Source organism: Thamnophis elegans, chromosome Z (genome assembly GCF_009769535.1).
Source record: "Thamnophis elegans isolate rThaEle1 chromosome Z, rThaEle1.pri, whole genome shotgun sequence".
Classification (NCBI taxonomy): Eukaryota; Metazoa; Chordata; class Lepidosauria; order Squamata; family Colubridae; genus Thamnophis; species Thamnophis elegans.
The window spans coordinates 21885398-21902140 of NC_045558.1; the positions used below are offsets into that span (position 1 = coordinate 21885398).

The 16743-nt window shown below is 35.8% G+C and overlaps 1 protein-coding gene across 2 annotated transcripts in view; it reads left to right on the forward strand.

The window, feature by feature from the left end:
- MPP7 (membrane palmitoylated protein 7) overlaps nucleotides 1–16743 on the forward strand; it is an 89692-nt gene that overhangs the window by 34704 nt on the left and 38245 nt on the right. For both annotated transcript variants that reach the window (XM_032237789.1, XM_032237790.1), the window contains exons 4-8: nucleotides 1277–1354; nucleotides 5043–5123; nucleotides 12892–13023; nucleotides 14999–15080; nucleotides 16231–16316. In XM_032237789.1, coding sequence (XP_032093680.1) covers nucleotides 1277–1354; nucleotides 5043–5123; nucleotides 12892–13023; nucleotides 14999–15080; nucleotides 16231–16316 — 459 coding nt within the window. The remainder of the gene's footprint in view (nucleotides 1–1276; nucleotides 1355–5042; nucleotides 5124–12891; nucleotides 13024–14998; nucleotides 15081–16230; nucleotides 16317–16743) is intronic.

Here is a 16743-nt window from a genome sequence, read left to right on the forward strand (position 1 = left end):
TCTAGATTTTATAATCAGACTGTAAACAGTCATTACTTGATTCTGTTGAAATATGAGGAAATACTAATGTTAGTTTGTTTAAATGCAGGAATATGTTATATGTTTAAATGATTTGATATTTTATATGTTTTAAAAGACTTGAAGAAATGACCTGTTTACATCTTCTTACAAATGTATTTTATTCCATAGCTTGTCAAAAAACCTGTAATTGTATGTACAGGGGATAAAAACAGATGGTTGTGACATGGCTATTAAAATCTAAGAAACATGATATCTAAGTATATTTTGCTGAATAAATATTAGGAAAACAGCGTAGTTCATTGCTTGTTTATATTAGTAACTTCAGAAGTATTGGTGGTAAAGTGTAGCATGTATTTTTGTTTTCAGAAGAATTATAATCTCTAAATCTTAAGTAAGGTGTAAGAAAATATATGAGGACAGATAAAGAACTATGAAGTAAAAAACAAGGGAAAGAAAAGTGAATGTAGGTTGACTGTATATTGGTGTACAATGGTTATCCCACCCCCCGGTTGGCTTCATAATTTAATCACTTCACCAAAAAGTGATAATGAATTATATCTACATGTTCACTACTAAATGCTTCCGTAAAATGGGAAGGTTTTTTTTTTTTTGCAGTTGTTTAATTAGTCAGTGTACCATGTTTTCCCGAAAATAAGATCCTGTCTTATTTTTTTGTCACTAAAAAAACTCACGAAGTCTTATTTTGAGTGGAGGATGTTGTCCACTCATCTCACTTGCTTGTGTTGTCCCCAGACTCCTTTTCACTGTCAGAGGCCTTCAGGAACTTCTTCAGCTTTGGATAGTTGCAGTAAGGCCTCACACACCTTGGCCCATTTGTTCTGCAGCCAGCAAGTCTTTCCTGAAGGCCTTTAGGAAAGCCTCTCTAGCTGATAACAGAGCTCTGGATCGATCCATAGCGATATTATCGGCTACAGAGTCCTTCAGGAAAGCCTTGCCAGCTGCAGCAAAAGAAATGGGCCGAGGTGTGCGAGATCTGGCTGCAACTATCCAAATTTAAGTAGTAAGCAGCTCCACTCCCCCAACCCCACCCTAGTTTAATTTTTATCTGTACATCCTGGAGTGGGCAGAGTCTTTAATTGGTGCTTATTTTGGGGGTATAGCTTATATTGGATGCACATGTAAAAATCAAGCTAGGACTTACTTGCTGAGTAAGTCGTAATTTCGGGGAAACATGGTATATCTCCAAAATATATTTCTACCGCTAACTAAACTTTTTTATTCCATTATTTCCTAGATTCATGAGAAATTGCATCACTACGAAAAACAGAGCCCTGTGCCCATGTTACATGGTGCATCAGCTTTGGCAGATGATGTAAGTGTGTACAAAACATCTATTGACATCACAGATTTTAAAGACTGAAAGCAGTGGATAGAATAAACATATGAAGATCATTAGAGAGGAATAGAGAACACTTTCCAAAGAACTGTGATCATAAGATTTATCATCTTGTTTTGAATTGTATTAAATCTTTAATTCTAGAAACATATCATTTAGAATGGTTCTCATCCTGTCTTGATAACTAAAATAAATTGTAGGCAGCTACATTTTATCATCTATCTTGAAAGAAAAATTGTTATCATCCAATATGCTAAGTGAAGAGTGTTGTTTTCAAAAAATACACATAGATGAAGTAGCTAATAAGATGAGAGAATAAGAGAAATTACTAATAATAATTAAAGAAATGAGATGTCTTTACTAATTGCTTTCATAATTAAAAATGAAATTATGCCAAATAGCATTTAATTTATTGTTACTATAACTTTATAGTAATTGATCAAAAATTACAATTGAAGATAAAAACTAGTACAAAGTAAAAAAATAAAAGAATTAGAACACAAAATGGTACCGAAAAGAAAAATAGAAAAGTACAAACATAGTAAAAAAAAGAAAAGAAATATATAAATATTTCCCCTTTATCAATTTTAGTAATTTTAGCTCCTTTTCTTAAAATGCAACAAATGATCTCTTCTTTCCATATCCCATCCTTATCTTCAGTCCATATCAGCTAAAGTCCATTAAGGTTTAGCAGAGATAACAACATATCAATTTTAACCTTGACCAAATAAACCAACTTTATATTCCTTCCTTTTGCTTTTAACAATCTTGATCTTTAATCCTTCCAAATAATGTCCTAGAAATTTTGGTCCTTTCTCACAAAATTCTTAAAAGCTTTATGTGTCTTTGTGAATCCAATATAATAATCCAATATAAGAATGTTATCCAGGTCACTCTCTTAGTTTGTTATGTGTATATCCATTGTAACTACTAAAACATCAGTGATTTTATTTGTATATCTTTGTAGCATCTTTTTCCATATCATTCTTATAGCCTGTTATTTTTAAATTCACTTTCAGATCAATTTCAGTCTCATCCAGTAAAAATTGTTCCTCTTCAATAATATATTTTAAACAGAATATAATTATAAAATTAACTTCTTGGTCCATTGTTGAAAAATATCTTTCAATATGCCTATTGTAAAATATTTTGCTTTATGCTGAATTAGCAAATCAAATTTAACTGTTCTTCTATTTTACTTATAATCTTTATTTCTTCTGGTTCTCTATTGTGTCCAATCTTAAAAGCTCCATTCTATATATATATTAAAAGTAATTCAAAATAAAAGCATTTTTCATGTGAAAGATTCTGATAGATAATTCAAAAATCTTTTTTTCAAATCCATTTGGACTTTTAGTCCATTTATAATTTTCAAAAATCAAAGATCTAATCACTCTTGCTGTTGATCCAAAAGGGTTTTTTTTAGTTCTTGTATTTAACTTCTTTCACAAAGGATTGAAAGAAACTCATTTAGTATTGTAAACCTTATCAGTCCAATGGTTCCTAACAGCTGCAAATCAGTTGACAATAAATTTTTGAAAATTATCTGAAAATTAAGTATCGGTAGTTCTTGACTAAACAGGATTGGTTGTTTAATTACTGTTTGAACCTAACAATGACTCAGAAAGGGTACTTTACAGTCCATAAAGCATTTCCAGGCCTCTCTCCAGCTTACATGATTGCGATCTATGTGCTTGGCAACCTGTTCGCACAATCAGTTGCCAAGTACTTTATTAACAGAATAACAGATTAACAGAGTTGGAAGGAACCTTATAGCAGTGTTGAAATTTATTTATTACCAGTTCTGTGGGTGTGGCTTGGTGGGTATGGCAGAGGAAGAATACTGCTAAATCTCAATTCCCACCCCACTCCAGGGGAAGGATACTGCAAAATCTCAATTCTCTCTCCACTATTGGGGGAAAGATATTGCAAAATCTCCATTCCTACTCCACTCTGGGACCAGCCAGAGATAGTATTTGCCGGTTCTCCGAGCTACTCACAATTTCCGCTGTCGGTTCTCCAGAACCTGCTGAATTTCACCCCTGCCTTATAGGTCATCTAGTCCACCACCCCTCCCCAACCGTCAAGCAGGAGACCCAGCACCATTTCTGACGAATGGCAGTCCAATCTTTTCTTGAAAGGCTCAAGTGATGAAGTCCCCCCCCCAACGAAGGGAAGCTGTTCTCTTGGTTGATTTTTCTCACTGTCAGAAAAGCTATCCTTATTTCTAGGTTGAATCTCTTGGTCAGTTTTCATCCATTATTCCTTGCCTGGCCTTTAGATGCTTTGGAAAATAGTTTGATCTTCTCCTCTCTATGGCAGCCCCTCAAATGTGTCTCCAACCTTGGCAACTTTAAGCCTGGCAGACTTCAACTCCCAGAACTGGCTGGAATATTCTTGGAGTTGAGTTCCGCCAGGCTTAAAGTTGCCAGGGTTGGAGACCCCTGGTCTGGGGCACTTGTGGGCGACCTCCTTATCTGGAGAGGAATTATAAAGAGCCAGTCTGCTTTCTAATTATTCATTCCAATCTCTTTATTAACTCTACTTTTAGCAGGGTTGTCTTCCATTTACTATTTCTTCTCTAGTGTTACCTAGAATTTTTATTAATAAAAATCAACCCTGTATTTTCTTATTGCGTGCATAGTTGTGTAAATTATGACAAAACACGGGGTGCTGGGAGAAAAATTAAACTGATTTAAAGGAAAAATACATACAATGATGCATACCGAATGATACTTTTTGATACAGTGCTGAATTTTTATTGTAGGCCAATACTTTCATGTATTTTTATTTAAACATGTCTAAATAGATGGGAGTGGGGAAAGTGTGAAAATTACCTTTTGTTTTTAGAAATAGTCCAGATGTTTTGTAAAATAGTCATAATTGTTGGACTGGACAATTCCAGAATACTAGCTCCTATGATCATGAAAATAAGTTCTTTTATATTGCATTTGTATTGTTATGTAACAAGAATGCAGTCATTACTCTACGAAGTTAGAGCTTCTTGCTGTATTATCTAGAACGCTGCTTTGGATTATACTCTGACATAGTTGAGTTCATTTTCAAAGACCGTTCAGTCTTTAGAATGCCTGTATATCTGGTGATTTGACTCTTAGCTATATTTCGGTGATTCACTTGTCATACACTAAACAAGACATTTGCTTCTTGTATGCAAACATAATAAAATCTGGAGTGGTAACACAACAGAAGCATCATGATTCTGCATTCCAGCTCTAAACAGAAAAACTACTGTGGGTTTTTTGGAAGCAGTGTATATTTCATCTCTTCACTCACAAGCTAGCTTTTATAGACAGTTATAAGTTTGATCCAGCCATTTTTACAAGCAGTGCTTTGTTTGCATGCAAAGGACCATTCACTTAGATGAGTGTTCTGGGATTTGCTCTTATTGCTATAAATCAGAATGTGATCTGGGTGCTGCTGCCAGAAATGGTCAACTTAAGTCAAATTCAGTTGAAAGACTTGCCCAGAATATAGTGCAAAGGACAAAAAATGAAGAGCAATGATTGATTATCTGTTTTCCTTCATGCTAAAGCTACTTGAAAGTAATAAATTTGAACAAGACTGATGTTGGGTTGTCATCAACACATTGAATAAAACAATGCATTGGCTAATGTTCTTTGGGTCGTTTTAATTTCCTTCACAGCTGGCTGAAGAGCTGCAGAATAATCCATTAAACAACGAGATCAGAGAACTCTTGCAGCTGCTATCCAAGCCCAATCTCAAGGTAAGAGTGTGTGGTTTGTACCTGTTAACCTGCAGGATTGCTCACTCCTCAGTTTTCAAAGTATTGTGACATTTCTATGAATATTCCTGTGTCCATGTGTATGTGCAGAATTGCTGGAATAAAATGCTGAAGGCAGTTAGAGAAAAAGATCTATAGTACAGCACATTGTTTGATTGTAATTTAATGATATATTTTATATCATACCATACAGACTAAGAAGCAATAATGTATTAAAACATAAATATAAATATTTATACTAAAAATTCATTTCATTGCTACCATCCAAAATCCTTATACGAAAGACTGTTTTTAATGCTATTAAGCCAAATTTTGCTACATTCTTAGAGTAATATCAACTTTGGACAGGATCTCAGGTTCAAGCGGTTGTTCAATGTAGGATCTGCTAAAACAGTTTGGACAAATGTCCACCCATTTGTGCAGATCTTACTATGATGCAAAACATATCCAAAGAATTTACCAAAACAACTGGAGAAAATTCAGTCAGTTTAGTCAATCCTGTAAGTCATTCAACTGTGTCTTGCAGCAAAGTCAAGTTAACATAAGTATGTATATATGTAAATCAGTGGTTCTGTGGGTGTGGCTTATTTTGTGGGTGTGGCTTCGCAGTTATGTGACTGGGTGGGAGTGGCTTGGTGGTCATGTAACTGGGTGGGACTGGCCAATTTAGCTGTCCATTTTGCCATTTTTGCAGTCCATTAAACAATACACAGCAGCCCCCTTTTCTACTCCTTTTAATACTGCATGAAGTTTTTGCTCTAGGTTTTTTTTTTTTACTAGAGGGGAGAGGTTGGCAATGCCTGGGGATCTCTGGGAATTTCTCCTCTATGTTAGAGGCATCAAAATAACCAAGATAATATAAGGTTTCCTGCTGGAGCAGGGGGTTGAACTAGATGACCTCTGAGATCCCTTCCAGCCCTGGATTGCTGTGCTGTTTCAAAGCATCATCTGAAGCTGTGACTAGTGCCAGGTTTGTGGTCCTTCCTTCCTCTCTTTTTTCTCTCCCTCCCTCCATATCTCATTTACTTTCCCTTCTGTCCCTCCCTCCCTCTCTCCCTCTTTCTTTCTTTCTTTCTTTCTTTTTTCTTTCTTTCTTTCTTTCTTTCTTTCTCCCTTGCTCTTTCTTTCTTTCTCTCTCCCCTTCCCTTTCTCCCTTCTTTTCTTCCCTTTCTTTTTCCCTTCCCTCTTTCTATCTTTCTCCCTTCCCTCCCTTTCTTTCTTCCCTCCCTCTTTCTTTCTTTCTTCCTCCCTTCCCTCCCTCCATCTCTCTCTCTCTTTCTTTCTCTCTCCCTTTTTCCTTCCTCCCTTTCTCCCTTCCTGTAAAGAATCCCAGAAGGTCTTCAGTAGGAGGAAGAAAAGCCAGATGTTTTGAAACTGAGAACATGCCCTTTGATCATCTGGCATTCTTAGAGCTCCACTATTGATTAGCCTGAGCAAGGATAACTAGCAGCACTTTCAATAAGCTCTCAAGTTAAGCTCAGTACACTTGTGGATCTGCAAACGGTGATGGTTTCTTTCTTTATTTCTCCCTTGAAGACCCCCTCTGCAGCCTGTTTTTGCTCCCAGGGGGCTGCAGTGAGGCTTGCTAGACACCCCCACATCCCGTTTTGGCCTAGCAGGCCTCCCTGAAGCCCCTGGGAGCCATAATAGGATTTGTGGGGACTTCTGGAAGGGGCGGGGGAAGGTAAGGTTGCGAGCTCAGTGTGGATGGTGGGGGGCGCAGCAAGCTCTGAGGGGGGGGGCTAGCGCAAGTTACCTTAGGCAGGGGGAGGCAGCTCAGTTGGGACACAAGACAGGCACCAGATGGGAACTGGGAAGGCAACTTAGGTAGGCAAGCCGCCCGGGAGGTGATGAGTGACTGGGTGGGGTGGTGGAGCAAGTGACGGGGGACCAGTTCGGGGGCATGGCCAGCCTGCTATCCCTACTGGTTCAGCAACCCAGGCCCAATTTCCACTACCGGTTCACCCGAACCCATGTGAACCACTAGGAACCCACCTCTGATGTAAATGTGTTACACACATAAATGCTCTCAGTGAATCTGCATTTTTTCCTTCACCTTGGTTTGTAAATGTGAAAATTACCATTGCAGTTATTACAGTTCACATTCAAATGGGTTCTCACATTGCATAAGCCATAATGTCTTTTGTTTTGGCATAGCAGTTTGTGTAGATCTGCCCAAATGAAAAGTAAACAGTACATGAACCTTGCCAATTGTAATATATTATATAAAGCAAGGAAGTAAGGATAAATAAACCATGGTTTATTTATGTGTTTATCCAATTATTATGTTGGATCTCAATTCTCCCTTACCATCTTCTCACTGGTTTTCATTTTAACAAGAACTAAGTTCAGTTTGTAATAAACTTAATTTTCTCTGCATTCAACTATGCTATGACTCTCACAGGTATACAAATTTATCTTGGCTTATTGTAGAAGCTAGGGAGGGTGGGGTCCATCTAGTAGGAGACCTCTAGGAATTACCAGTATTGTTGGCTGAACTTAGAAATGACAAAGTCATATTTCCATATTTAATATTCCTGCCAAGAAAATGATCTGAATATGTCCATCATGTGGTCCTGAATCAAGTTCATTTCGAAAAAGAATTCACCTTTTCAACTTTTTCAAATTTATCTGGTAAGTTCTTCCATGCTAAACCCCATCATGTGGTGGTTATTGTGCCTGGTTTAGAGTGACCTAGTTTGGGGGATTCTTAGCTAATTGGCTTTTGCAGTTTCTGCTGAAGTAGAAGTTTCTGCTTCCAAAATATGTGGATTAAAATAAAAGTTGTGAAAAACGGTAGAAACCGTATGCTTCCTAAATGCAATTTGGTGATGTACATAGGCCAAAAGCATAGCATTCAGATGAATCTTTTGAGGCATTACAATGATAATGGGATTGGTATGTATTCAAAGGAAAATTGGCATGTGTGTGGCTAACATAGAAGACGCATCATGCTTTCCTGCATCAGTGTTAATAACAACTGAAGCATTGCTGCCTCATGCGATTGAGTACACTGAATTAATTTTATGTTTTAGGAAAGAGAAAGAGTTCTATTTGTCAGGCTGAAATGTTCCAATTTGGTTCCACTTGGTGTATATTTTTGGGGAGTACTTCAAGAAAAGCATAGACTTCTTATATCACAATTGTTAGATAGTTGGCAGTTAGGTTGCTCTAAATAAATTTGAAAATCAGTGCAAATATATTAAGCAACAAATCTTAAATTTTGAGAATGACAAAAATTTTGAGAATGATAAAAAATATGAATCAAGCAATCTTGAAGTTACCCAGTAAAGAAAACCAGTTGAATTCTTTAAAGTGATATAAAGTAAGAAAAAGAAAAGTGGAGTTATTTTTATGGAGCAATGGAAGGGTTTTCTTTTTACTTTTATGCTATCTTGTTCTTTTCCTTGCCTCAGCAATGTAATTTGATATCCATACAAGTTTGTTATCTTCCTGGTTATAGTTGCTTATCCATTTGCAGTAACTGGTTTAATGAAATAAATTTGAACATAATATGAGTATATGCTGGACTACTGTCTATTATGCCAAAACATATTATAAATCTTTATGTTTAAAAGTTTCTAAATGAATACTGTACAGGTAATCCTCAACCTACGACCACAATTGTGCCCAAAATTTATGTTGCTAAGTAAGAAATTCTTTAAGTAATTTTGCCCCATTTTTTGACATTTCTTGCCACATTTGTTAACTGAATCCCTGCAGTTGTTAAATTAGTAACAAGGTTGTTAAGTGAACCTTAGCAGAATAATAGAGTTGGATAGGATCTTGCAATTCATCTAGTACAAGCCCCTACCCAAGCCCCTACACCAATCTGACAGATGGCAGTTCAGTCTGTTTTGCTTGTCATAAGGTCGCAAAATGGGAGTCACGTGACCAGGGACACTGCAACCAACATAAATGTTAATCAGTTGTCAAGCATCTGTATGTAAATCACATGACCATGGGGATGTTGCAATGGTCATAAGTGTGAAAAATGGTCATAAGTCCCTTTTTTCAGTGCTGTTGTAACTTCAAACAACCGCTAAGTGAACTGTTTTAAGTCAAGGGCTATCTGTAGCCACCTAACCTGCATGTTTGTATGCCCGTATGTACCAAGACCAAATTTTTTTCCCCTTTCTCTCTTTCTTTCTATCCATCATCTATCTATCTATCTATCTATCTATCTATCTATCTATCTATCTATCTATCTATCTATCTATCTATCTATCTACCTACCTACCTACCTACCTACCTACCTACCTACCTACCTACCTACCTACCTACCTACCTATCTATCTATCTATCTATGGGGATCTATTTATCTAGCCATCTGTCATACTACAATACAAAGTTTATTTTGTTTTATTCCCAGCAATTATTCTTCCTGTTATCCTGTGATGTTCTTTTGTTTTACTCTCTACTCAATTCTATTTTATTTACTATTTTATAGTCTGTCCAATTACTACAGTGCTGTGTTCTAAATAAAAAAATACTCTAATATTGTTTTCTACAATATTTAATTACTTAAATTATCCAAATCTGTTTTTCCTTTGGTCTAAATCTCCTAGTCCTTTCCTCCCACACTGTCCCATAGTTGTGTGACTTCAATACAGGTAGTCCTCAACCTATGACTACAATTGAGCCCAAAATTTATATTGTCAAGTGAGACATTTGCTAAGTGAGTTATGCCCTATTCTTACCTCAGTTGTTAAGTGAATCACTTCAGTTGCTGCTTGTTCAGTGAATCTGGCTTCCCCATTGACTTTGCTTGTCAGAAGGTCGTAAAAGGTGATCACAAGACCTTGGGACACAGCAATGGTCCTAAATATGAACCAGTTGCCAAGCATCTAAATTTTGATCACATGATCTTAGGGATGCTGTAAAGGTTGTAATTGTAAAAAAAAGTCATGAGTCACTTTTTCCAGTGCCATTGTAACTTTGAATGGTTACTACATGAACTATTGTAAATCCAGAATGCCTATGCTCTGCATATTGAATGAAAACTGGTTCCTGGAGTCAGTTATAACATCACCGATCTCATAGTGGCCATAACCTATTTGCCTGCTAGTCAGGAGTGTTGTCTGTTAGGGGCAGGGCCAACTATCCAAATTTCCTGTTACTGTCTCTCTCACCCACAAAACTGTTTTCTGATTCTGGCTGCCTTTTTATTTATTTCTGTTGCCTTTTACTTACCTGTCCTTCAGCTCTCTTTCCTTCTGGTTTGTGCACTTGTTGTCAACTTCAAACTGAACTTGGCAGAAGCCATTTTGTTGTTTCTCAGTTGCCACACACTGAGGGGACTGCGGGACGCGAAGGAGGCTGGAATGCATTGTCAGATACAACACAGAACTATCTCGTGGGAACCAAGGTCATCTCCACGGGTGTTGGATAAAATGAAGAGCAGTACCTAAGGAGCCCGCCAATTAACCTAATTGGACAGTGTAACCTGTGACACCTGGGGAAGGGATCGTTTACTATTTTAACTATTCTGAAACTGCGGGGAATATTTAGAGTAGAGGTGGTGTTCAGCAGGTTCTGACCAGTTCTGGAGAACTGGTAGAGGAAATTTTGAGTAGTTCAGAGAACCGGCAAATACCACCTGTGACTGGCACCACCCGCATCTATTCTCTGCCTCCTGAGTCCCAGCTGATCAAGAGGGAATGGGGATTTTGCAATAATCTTCCCCTGGAGTGGGGTAGGAATGGGGATTTTACAATATCCTTCTCCACGCCCACCAAGCCATGCTACGCCCACCAAGCCACACCCACAGAACCAGTAGTAAAAAAAATTGAGTCCCACCACTGATTTAGAGTTGGTTTTACATGTAATCGTTCCTGTATAATGTGCCAGTAAGTTTTTTGAGAAAGATCTCAGTCTCAGAAATCTGATTTGATTGGGGTTTGTTAGTTGGAACCTTGACACGTGTCTTTTCTATGGGTGTTCTTAGCATCGTTCTTGTTCATTTGCTGAACAATGGTTTCAACTGCTGCTCTTCCTTCTCGCCCCATCCCTCCTGGAATCTTGCTGACCTCTTGCAATTGGGGACCAAAAAAAGGGAGTGGGAAGGAGGGGGCACAGTGGCTTGCCATTGGCCCACTTTTCTCTTTTTTATTCTATGTACCCATTAGGTAGCTTATAATGGGCATCTGTTTCAAATTTGCTTCTGCTTTTCAGAATTTGTTTTCAGTTTTTCTCCTCTACCATTTGAAAGCTTTTTTTAGAACTTATAAAAATTGATTAACTAGATGTTGCTACAGCAGTATCATCTTTCACGCTTACTCTACTGTTGGAGAATTTTAAAGACTCCCTAATTTAATTGTTTTTATTCGAAAGACTTACTGATGACCTTGTGTGGGCTCAGAAATCAGCAGGATGAGGCATAGTTAGAACTTGGAAGGAAGACTTTCAGGGATTAACAGGGCTGTAAGATAGACTGGAAAGCTGAAAAAAATGTGGCAGCCACCATTTGTATCATGTTTATGAATCATCAGGAGATTTTTCTGTTTTAAGCAAATGGATCTGATTAAATAATTTAAAAAATCCTTCTGAAAGTATGGGTTGAATTAGGAAGGGAGGAAAAAGAGGTGCCATAGAAAAGAAAATGAGTACTGTAACCAGATGGCATGAAGTAGCTGCTTCTTTGAGTGGATATTTAAAAATATGTAGACAGTCCAGTGTCTCCTGATATTAACAATCTCAAAGAGGAGGAAACGAGTTTAAAGAATGAAAAAAGTGATTAACTTTGAATGTACTATATTTTATTAGTAAGAGCTGCAGACCAATTCCCTGGTGCAGAAGAGTAGATGTTCAGTGTTTAGAACTTTCAATGCAGGAAATTATCTTTTTTTTTACATGTAAAAATAAAATTTACCATAGTAAGAAAAAAATCATTGTAATATTATTCAAAATAGCACTATTTCTGCAGCAATAATTGTGTTAAAAAGGATACGCATATCACATCATATGGATGGATATTTTTGAGCTGCTAGTATGTTTCTTGTTTGCAAAAGAGAGAGGGTGGTTAGAAAGACTATGTATTCATATCTTGGTTAGTTAATTTGGAATGATGATGGTGATTGCATTTTTCTTGAGTTCTGAATCAGTTTAAGAATAGCTTTTTAACATATTTTCTTATATATTGAAATGAGAATTGGTACCAATTCCTTTGTGCAAAGAACATTGTACATCAATTATGCATGGTATGGAATTTTAAATGTTCTATTTTGATCAGTTATACACATCCAATATCAATATTTATATTAGATTATATATGAATCATACTAGCTTTAACATTCTAAATGTGATGCGTGGTTATAGTAATGGCATACGCCTAAAAATTCTTCTGTTCATATGAATAATAGCTTTTAGATGGTGAATCTGGAAAAATAATAATCCTGTGAAGACAAGATCTCTAAAATACGCATAACCATTAAACATTTTCTTGCTTTTCATGAACAAAAAGAATCCAGTTTTCTGCTTCTCTTCACTGATGTCTTAGAAGTTTGTGTTTGTATTGCAGTTTTGTTAAATTGAACAAATACATCCTTTCAACAATACAGAATGCAGCTCCTTTGATTTTATTCTGGAACAAAGTACTGTTCCTAAGCTTTGAGGAACACATGGTGCCAAATCACTCCTGATGAGATGCAAACTGTATCTAGGTCTGCAACTGTAATGGTAAATTACCAATGCAGATATATGTTTTATGCTTTTTAGTTGACAGTTGTTTTTAACCCAATTTATTTTGCAGGCTTTGCTTTCTGTGCATGATATTGTTGCTGAGAAAAGCTATGATCCTGTATTGCCTCCCATGCCTGACAATATTGATAATGAAGAAGATTCTGTGAAAATCATCAGGCTCGTAAAAAATAGAGAACCTCTGGTACGTTTTAGCACTTAAATAATAATAAGCAGCAACAATAGCAGCAGCATTTGGCTAATATTCTAAAAATGAGTTGATGGCATTACATAGTTTTGTACTAACCAATAGCTGAACTCCATCCAAACTTATATTATTTTCAGTCCTTGCCATACAATTCAGTTTGAACAGTTAGTCACATTTAAGCCGTGCTGATTCTATGCAGCTAGCTAAAGAAAAAAACCAATGGAATCAGGATTCAGAATCTGATTGTATTCTGCATTTTTATTTTCAACTAGCCAATAAACCGGCATCACCCGGGTATTTACTTATAGGGGGAAAATGTCCGGACCAAACGTAATTTCTAATGTTGGATTTTACCCTTTCCTCTCCCTTGTGGAATACTGTGAAGCCATTATCATGGCAACCCCACTGCCCTGCACAGTAGAAGCCATTTTACAGTAGTACAGTAGAAGCCATTTTAAGGCACAACTGGCTGTATCTTGACAGAACACACAACCTGAAAGCTTTATGGGTGCCTTACCCCACAATATTTTTCTCTAGAGGGAAATCATCTTGTGTACCAATTTTGATTGAAATTGCTCGAGGCATTCCAGAGTTATGCTGGAACACACACACACAAACACACACAGACACACAAACACACACACACACACACTCTTTTATTTATATATATATACATACATACATACATACATACATACATACATATATATATATATATACATACATACATACATATACTTAAAGTCACAACCCCTGGTATGCCCAAGTATGGGAGGAAGGTCACACTTCCACTCTCTGTCATTAGGCTCGTCACAAGAGACCATCCAGACAGAAACCCAATATTTTTTACTGTTGCCTTTTTTGTTACATTTGTTATATTTATGCTGATAAATAAATAAAGGGGACTAGTATAGATCTATTTCAAGCTATTTAGCTCTCATCAGCTAGCCATACCCAAGTTTTTGGGAATCGAACCTGTGCTCCATTGCCTCCCAGGCAGGGAGTTAACCTTTTGAGCTACAGAGAACGACTCCTTATCAGCCAGCCAGGGTGGGAGGTATATACTTAAAGTCACAACACCTGGTATGCCCAAGTATGGGAGGAAGGTCACACTTCCACTCTCTGTCATTAGGCTCGTCACAAGAGACCATCCAGACAGAAACCCAATATTTTTTACTGTTGCCTTTTTTGTTACATTTGTTATATTTATGCTGATAAATAAATTTATTTATTTATTTATCTATCAGCATAAATATAACATACATACATACATACATACATACATACATACATACATACATACATACATACATACATACATATATATATATATATATATATATATATATATATATATATATATAAATAAAAGAGCCAAGAAGACCAAAGAGGCCATATGTGTTATGTTGTTTTTATATTTGTATGATCTTCTTCATGAGTTGACTTTATGTTCTGTTGTTTCTCCTGCTTCCTTCATCATCTATATTTTGAATCATTTGATGATTTTTAAATTCTGGCCTTGATTGCATTAGTTCAGATGGCTTCATCTTGAACATCCAAAATAAAGTCTTCTTTTTTTAATTCCAGTTATCAATCATTGTCACGTTTTATCTTTTATCTACTCCCCCCACCATGATTGAACAGTTAACTCAAATATCTTTTATAATCAATCCACAAAAACTTCTTTAGCTTCTGAAGTTCTCAAAAATCAAAATATCAATCAGAAGTTGATTGTGCATCAGCATTTCCTTCTATTTCTGTTCTGTTCTGTTAGAAAGTTATCATTTTCTTCTAAATAATCTTAAATGTTGTTCACTATAATGCTAAATTCAAGATAAAAATCAAATGGGAAAACTAATAATAAGAGCAACAATAATTTTAAAAAATTCAATTTACCAAAAACAGCATCCAGAAAATTGTTTTATGTGGTTCAGCTTTAATTTTATATTAATTCTTAAATTTATTTTTAAAGGGAGCTACTATTAAAAGGGATGAAAACACAGGAGCTGTTATTGTGGCTCGGATAATGCGTGGGGGAGCGGCAGATCGAAGTGGTAAGAATTTTTAAACTACCTTTACAGGTATTGAATGCAGAATTTAATTTCCAAATTTTTAAATGTTAAATCAAGCAAAATCTATTAATTGCTGTCATGGAATTTCATCTTTTATCAGGTATAGATTATTGGAGCAGATGTAGAACCATGATATTGTGTATGTATTATGCATGCAGTACTTTTTTTTAAAGAATTAGGATGTCATTTTTTTCATATTATGGCAGTTTGTAAAATCAGTTTCTATATTTGTATCATAGTTATTATTATAGCTTTATTGATTAGCCTATATAGGCCATATCAAACACATATCAATAAAATCCTATGCAAACAATTTAGAATAAGAGTAGGGTAAAATACAGTAATTATAGAATAAGATACAATATAATTTAATACATAAATATGTTAAATAGACTAAAATACATAAAATTATATTTTGGTGTCACCCTTACAATCCACCCCAATCAGTCTCATGTATGCAAATCTCAACCGAACCATTTTGTTTAAGTACTGTGCTGTATTACATGTTATTTTCAGGTTCTGGCTGCACAAAAAGTAGGTTGTTCAAGGTATTCTTGCCACTTTACAACAATATATTACATTTCATGTAGATTGTAGATCTAATATATTAATAATTAGAAATTCTGCTTGATAATGAACAAAAAAGCTTTTATAAACTTGCCAGAAGAATACAGTACACACAGTCCTGGAGAATGTTTATTGAAAAAGAATTTCACTATCTTTGGTTCTATCTATTGTCATTCCATTAATCAGTGAAGTTTCTTCTTCTGAAGATAGAGCTAGATAGAGATTCCTATTCTGGAGGTTTCTCAGTTTTCAACTCTGCCAAAAGCAATCACTTTCATAATTGCCTCCCAGCCCTTAAGAAAACTAGTTCAGGAAATTTTAGGGGCTGCTCGGTGATGAAGTGGTTAGGGAAGTTCATCAGCTTAATGTTGGATATTTCCTTGTTGATACAGACACACATGAGCACATATGCACACACATATATAAATCATCAGTACGCAACTAGGCTTGTGAAGAAATAAAGCTAAAGTTTAGTTGTAAAGAGCGTGACTTGAAAAAATGTTCAGGTTGCAGTGGTTCATTTAATATAAGAATTATTTGACTGGTACATAACTGTGTTTCGTAGGTCTCATTCATGTAGGTGACGAGCTAAAGGAAGTCAATGGAATTTCAGTGGAGGATAAAAAACCAGAAGAAATTATACAAATTCTAGTAGGTTGAAAACAGAATATTTAATTGAAAAACACAGAAGACTAATTTTTCAATATTGATGTTTTAGATGTTATTGTCTGAAGTTCCTAGTAGATGTTTATAAAGAAAAGAGCATAAAGAGAAAGAGTATAAAACAGTTTCCATAAAAAAGTGAAGCTACTAAGTTAATTTTTTGTAAAAGAACAGTACAAAGCTAATACATATATATTCCTTTTACTTGCATAAAATATAAAATAGATATATTCAGACCAATGCAAAAAAGTACTAAACTAAAAGAAGTATCCTCCCAATATTGTTCCTTAAGCTAAGTTTTGCTCTCTAAGGTGTAAATACATTGGCTCATATCATATGTGAAAAATCTGTTATCGGGTTTTGGAGAAGTTGTACACTCTCAAGTAATAATTCCTTCTATTCAATGCAGATTTAA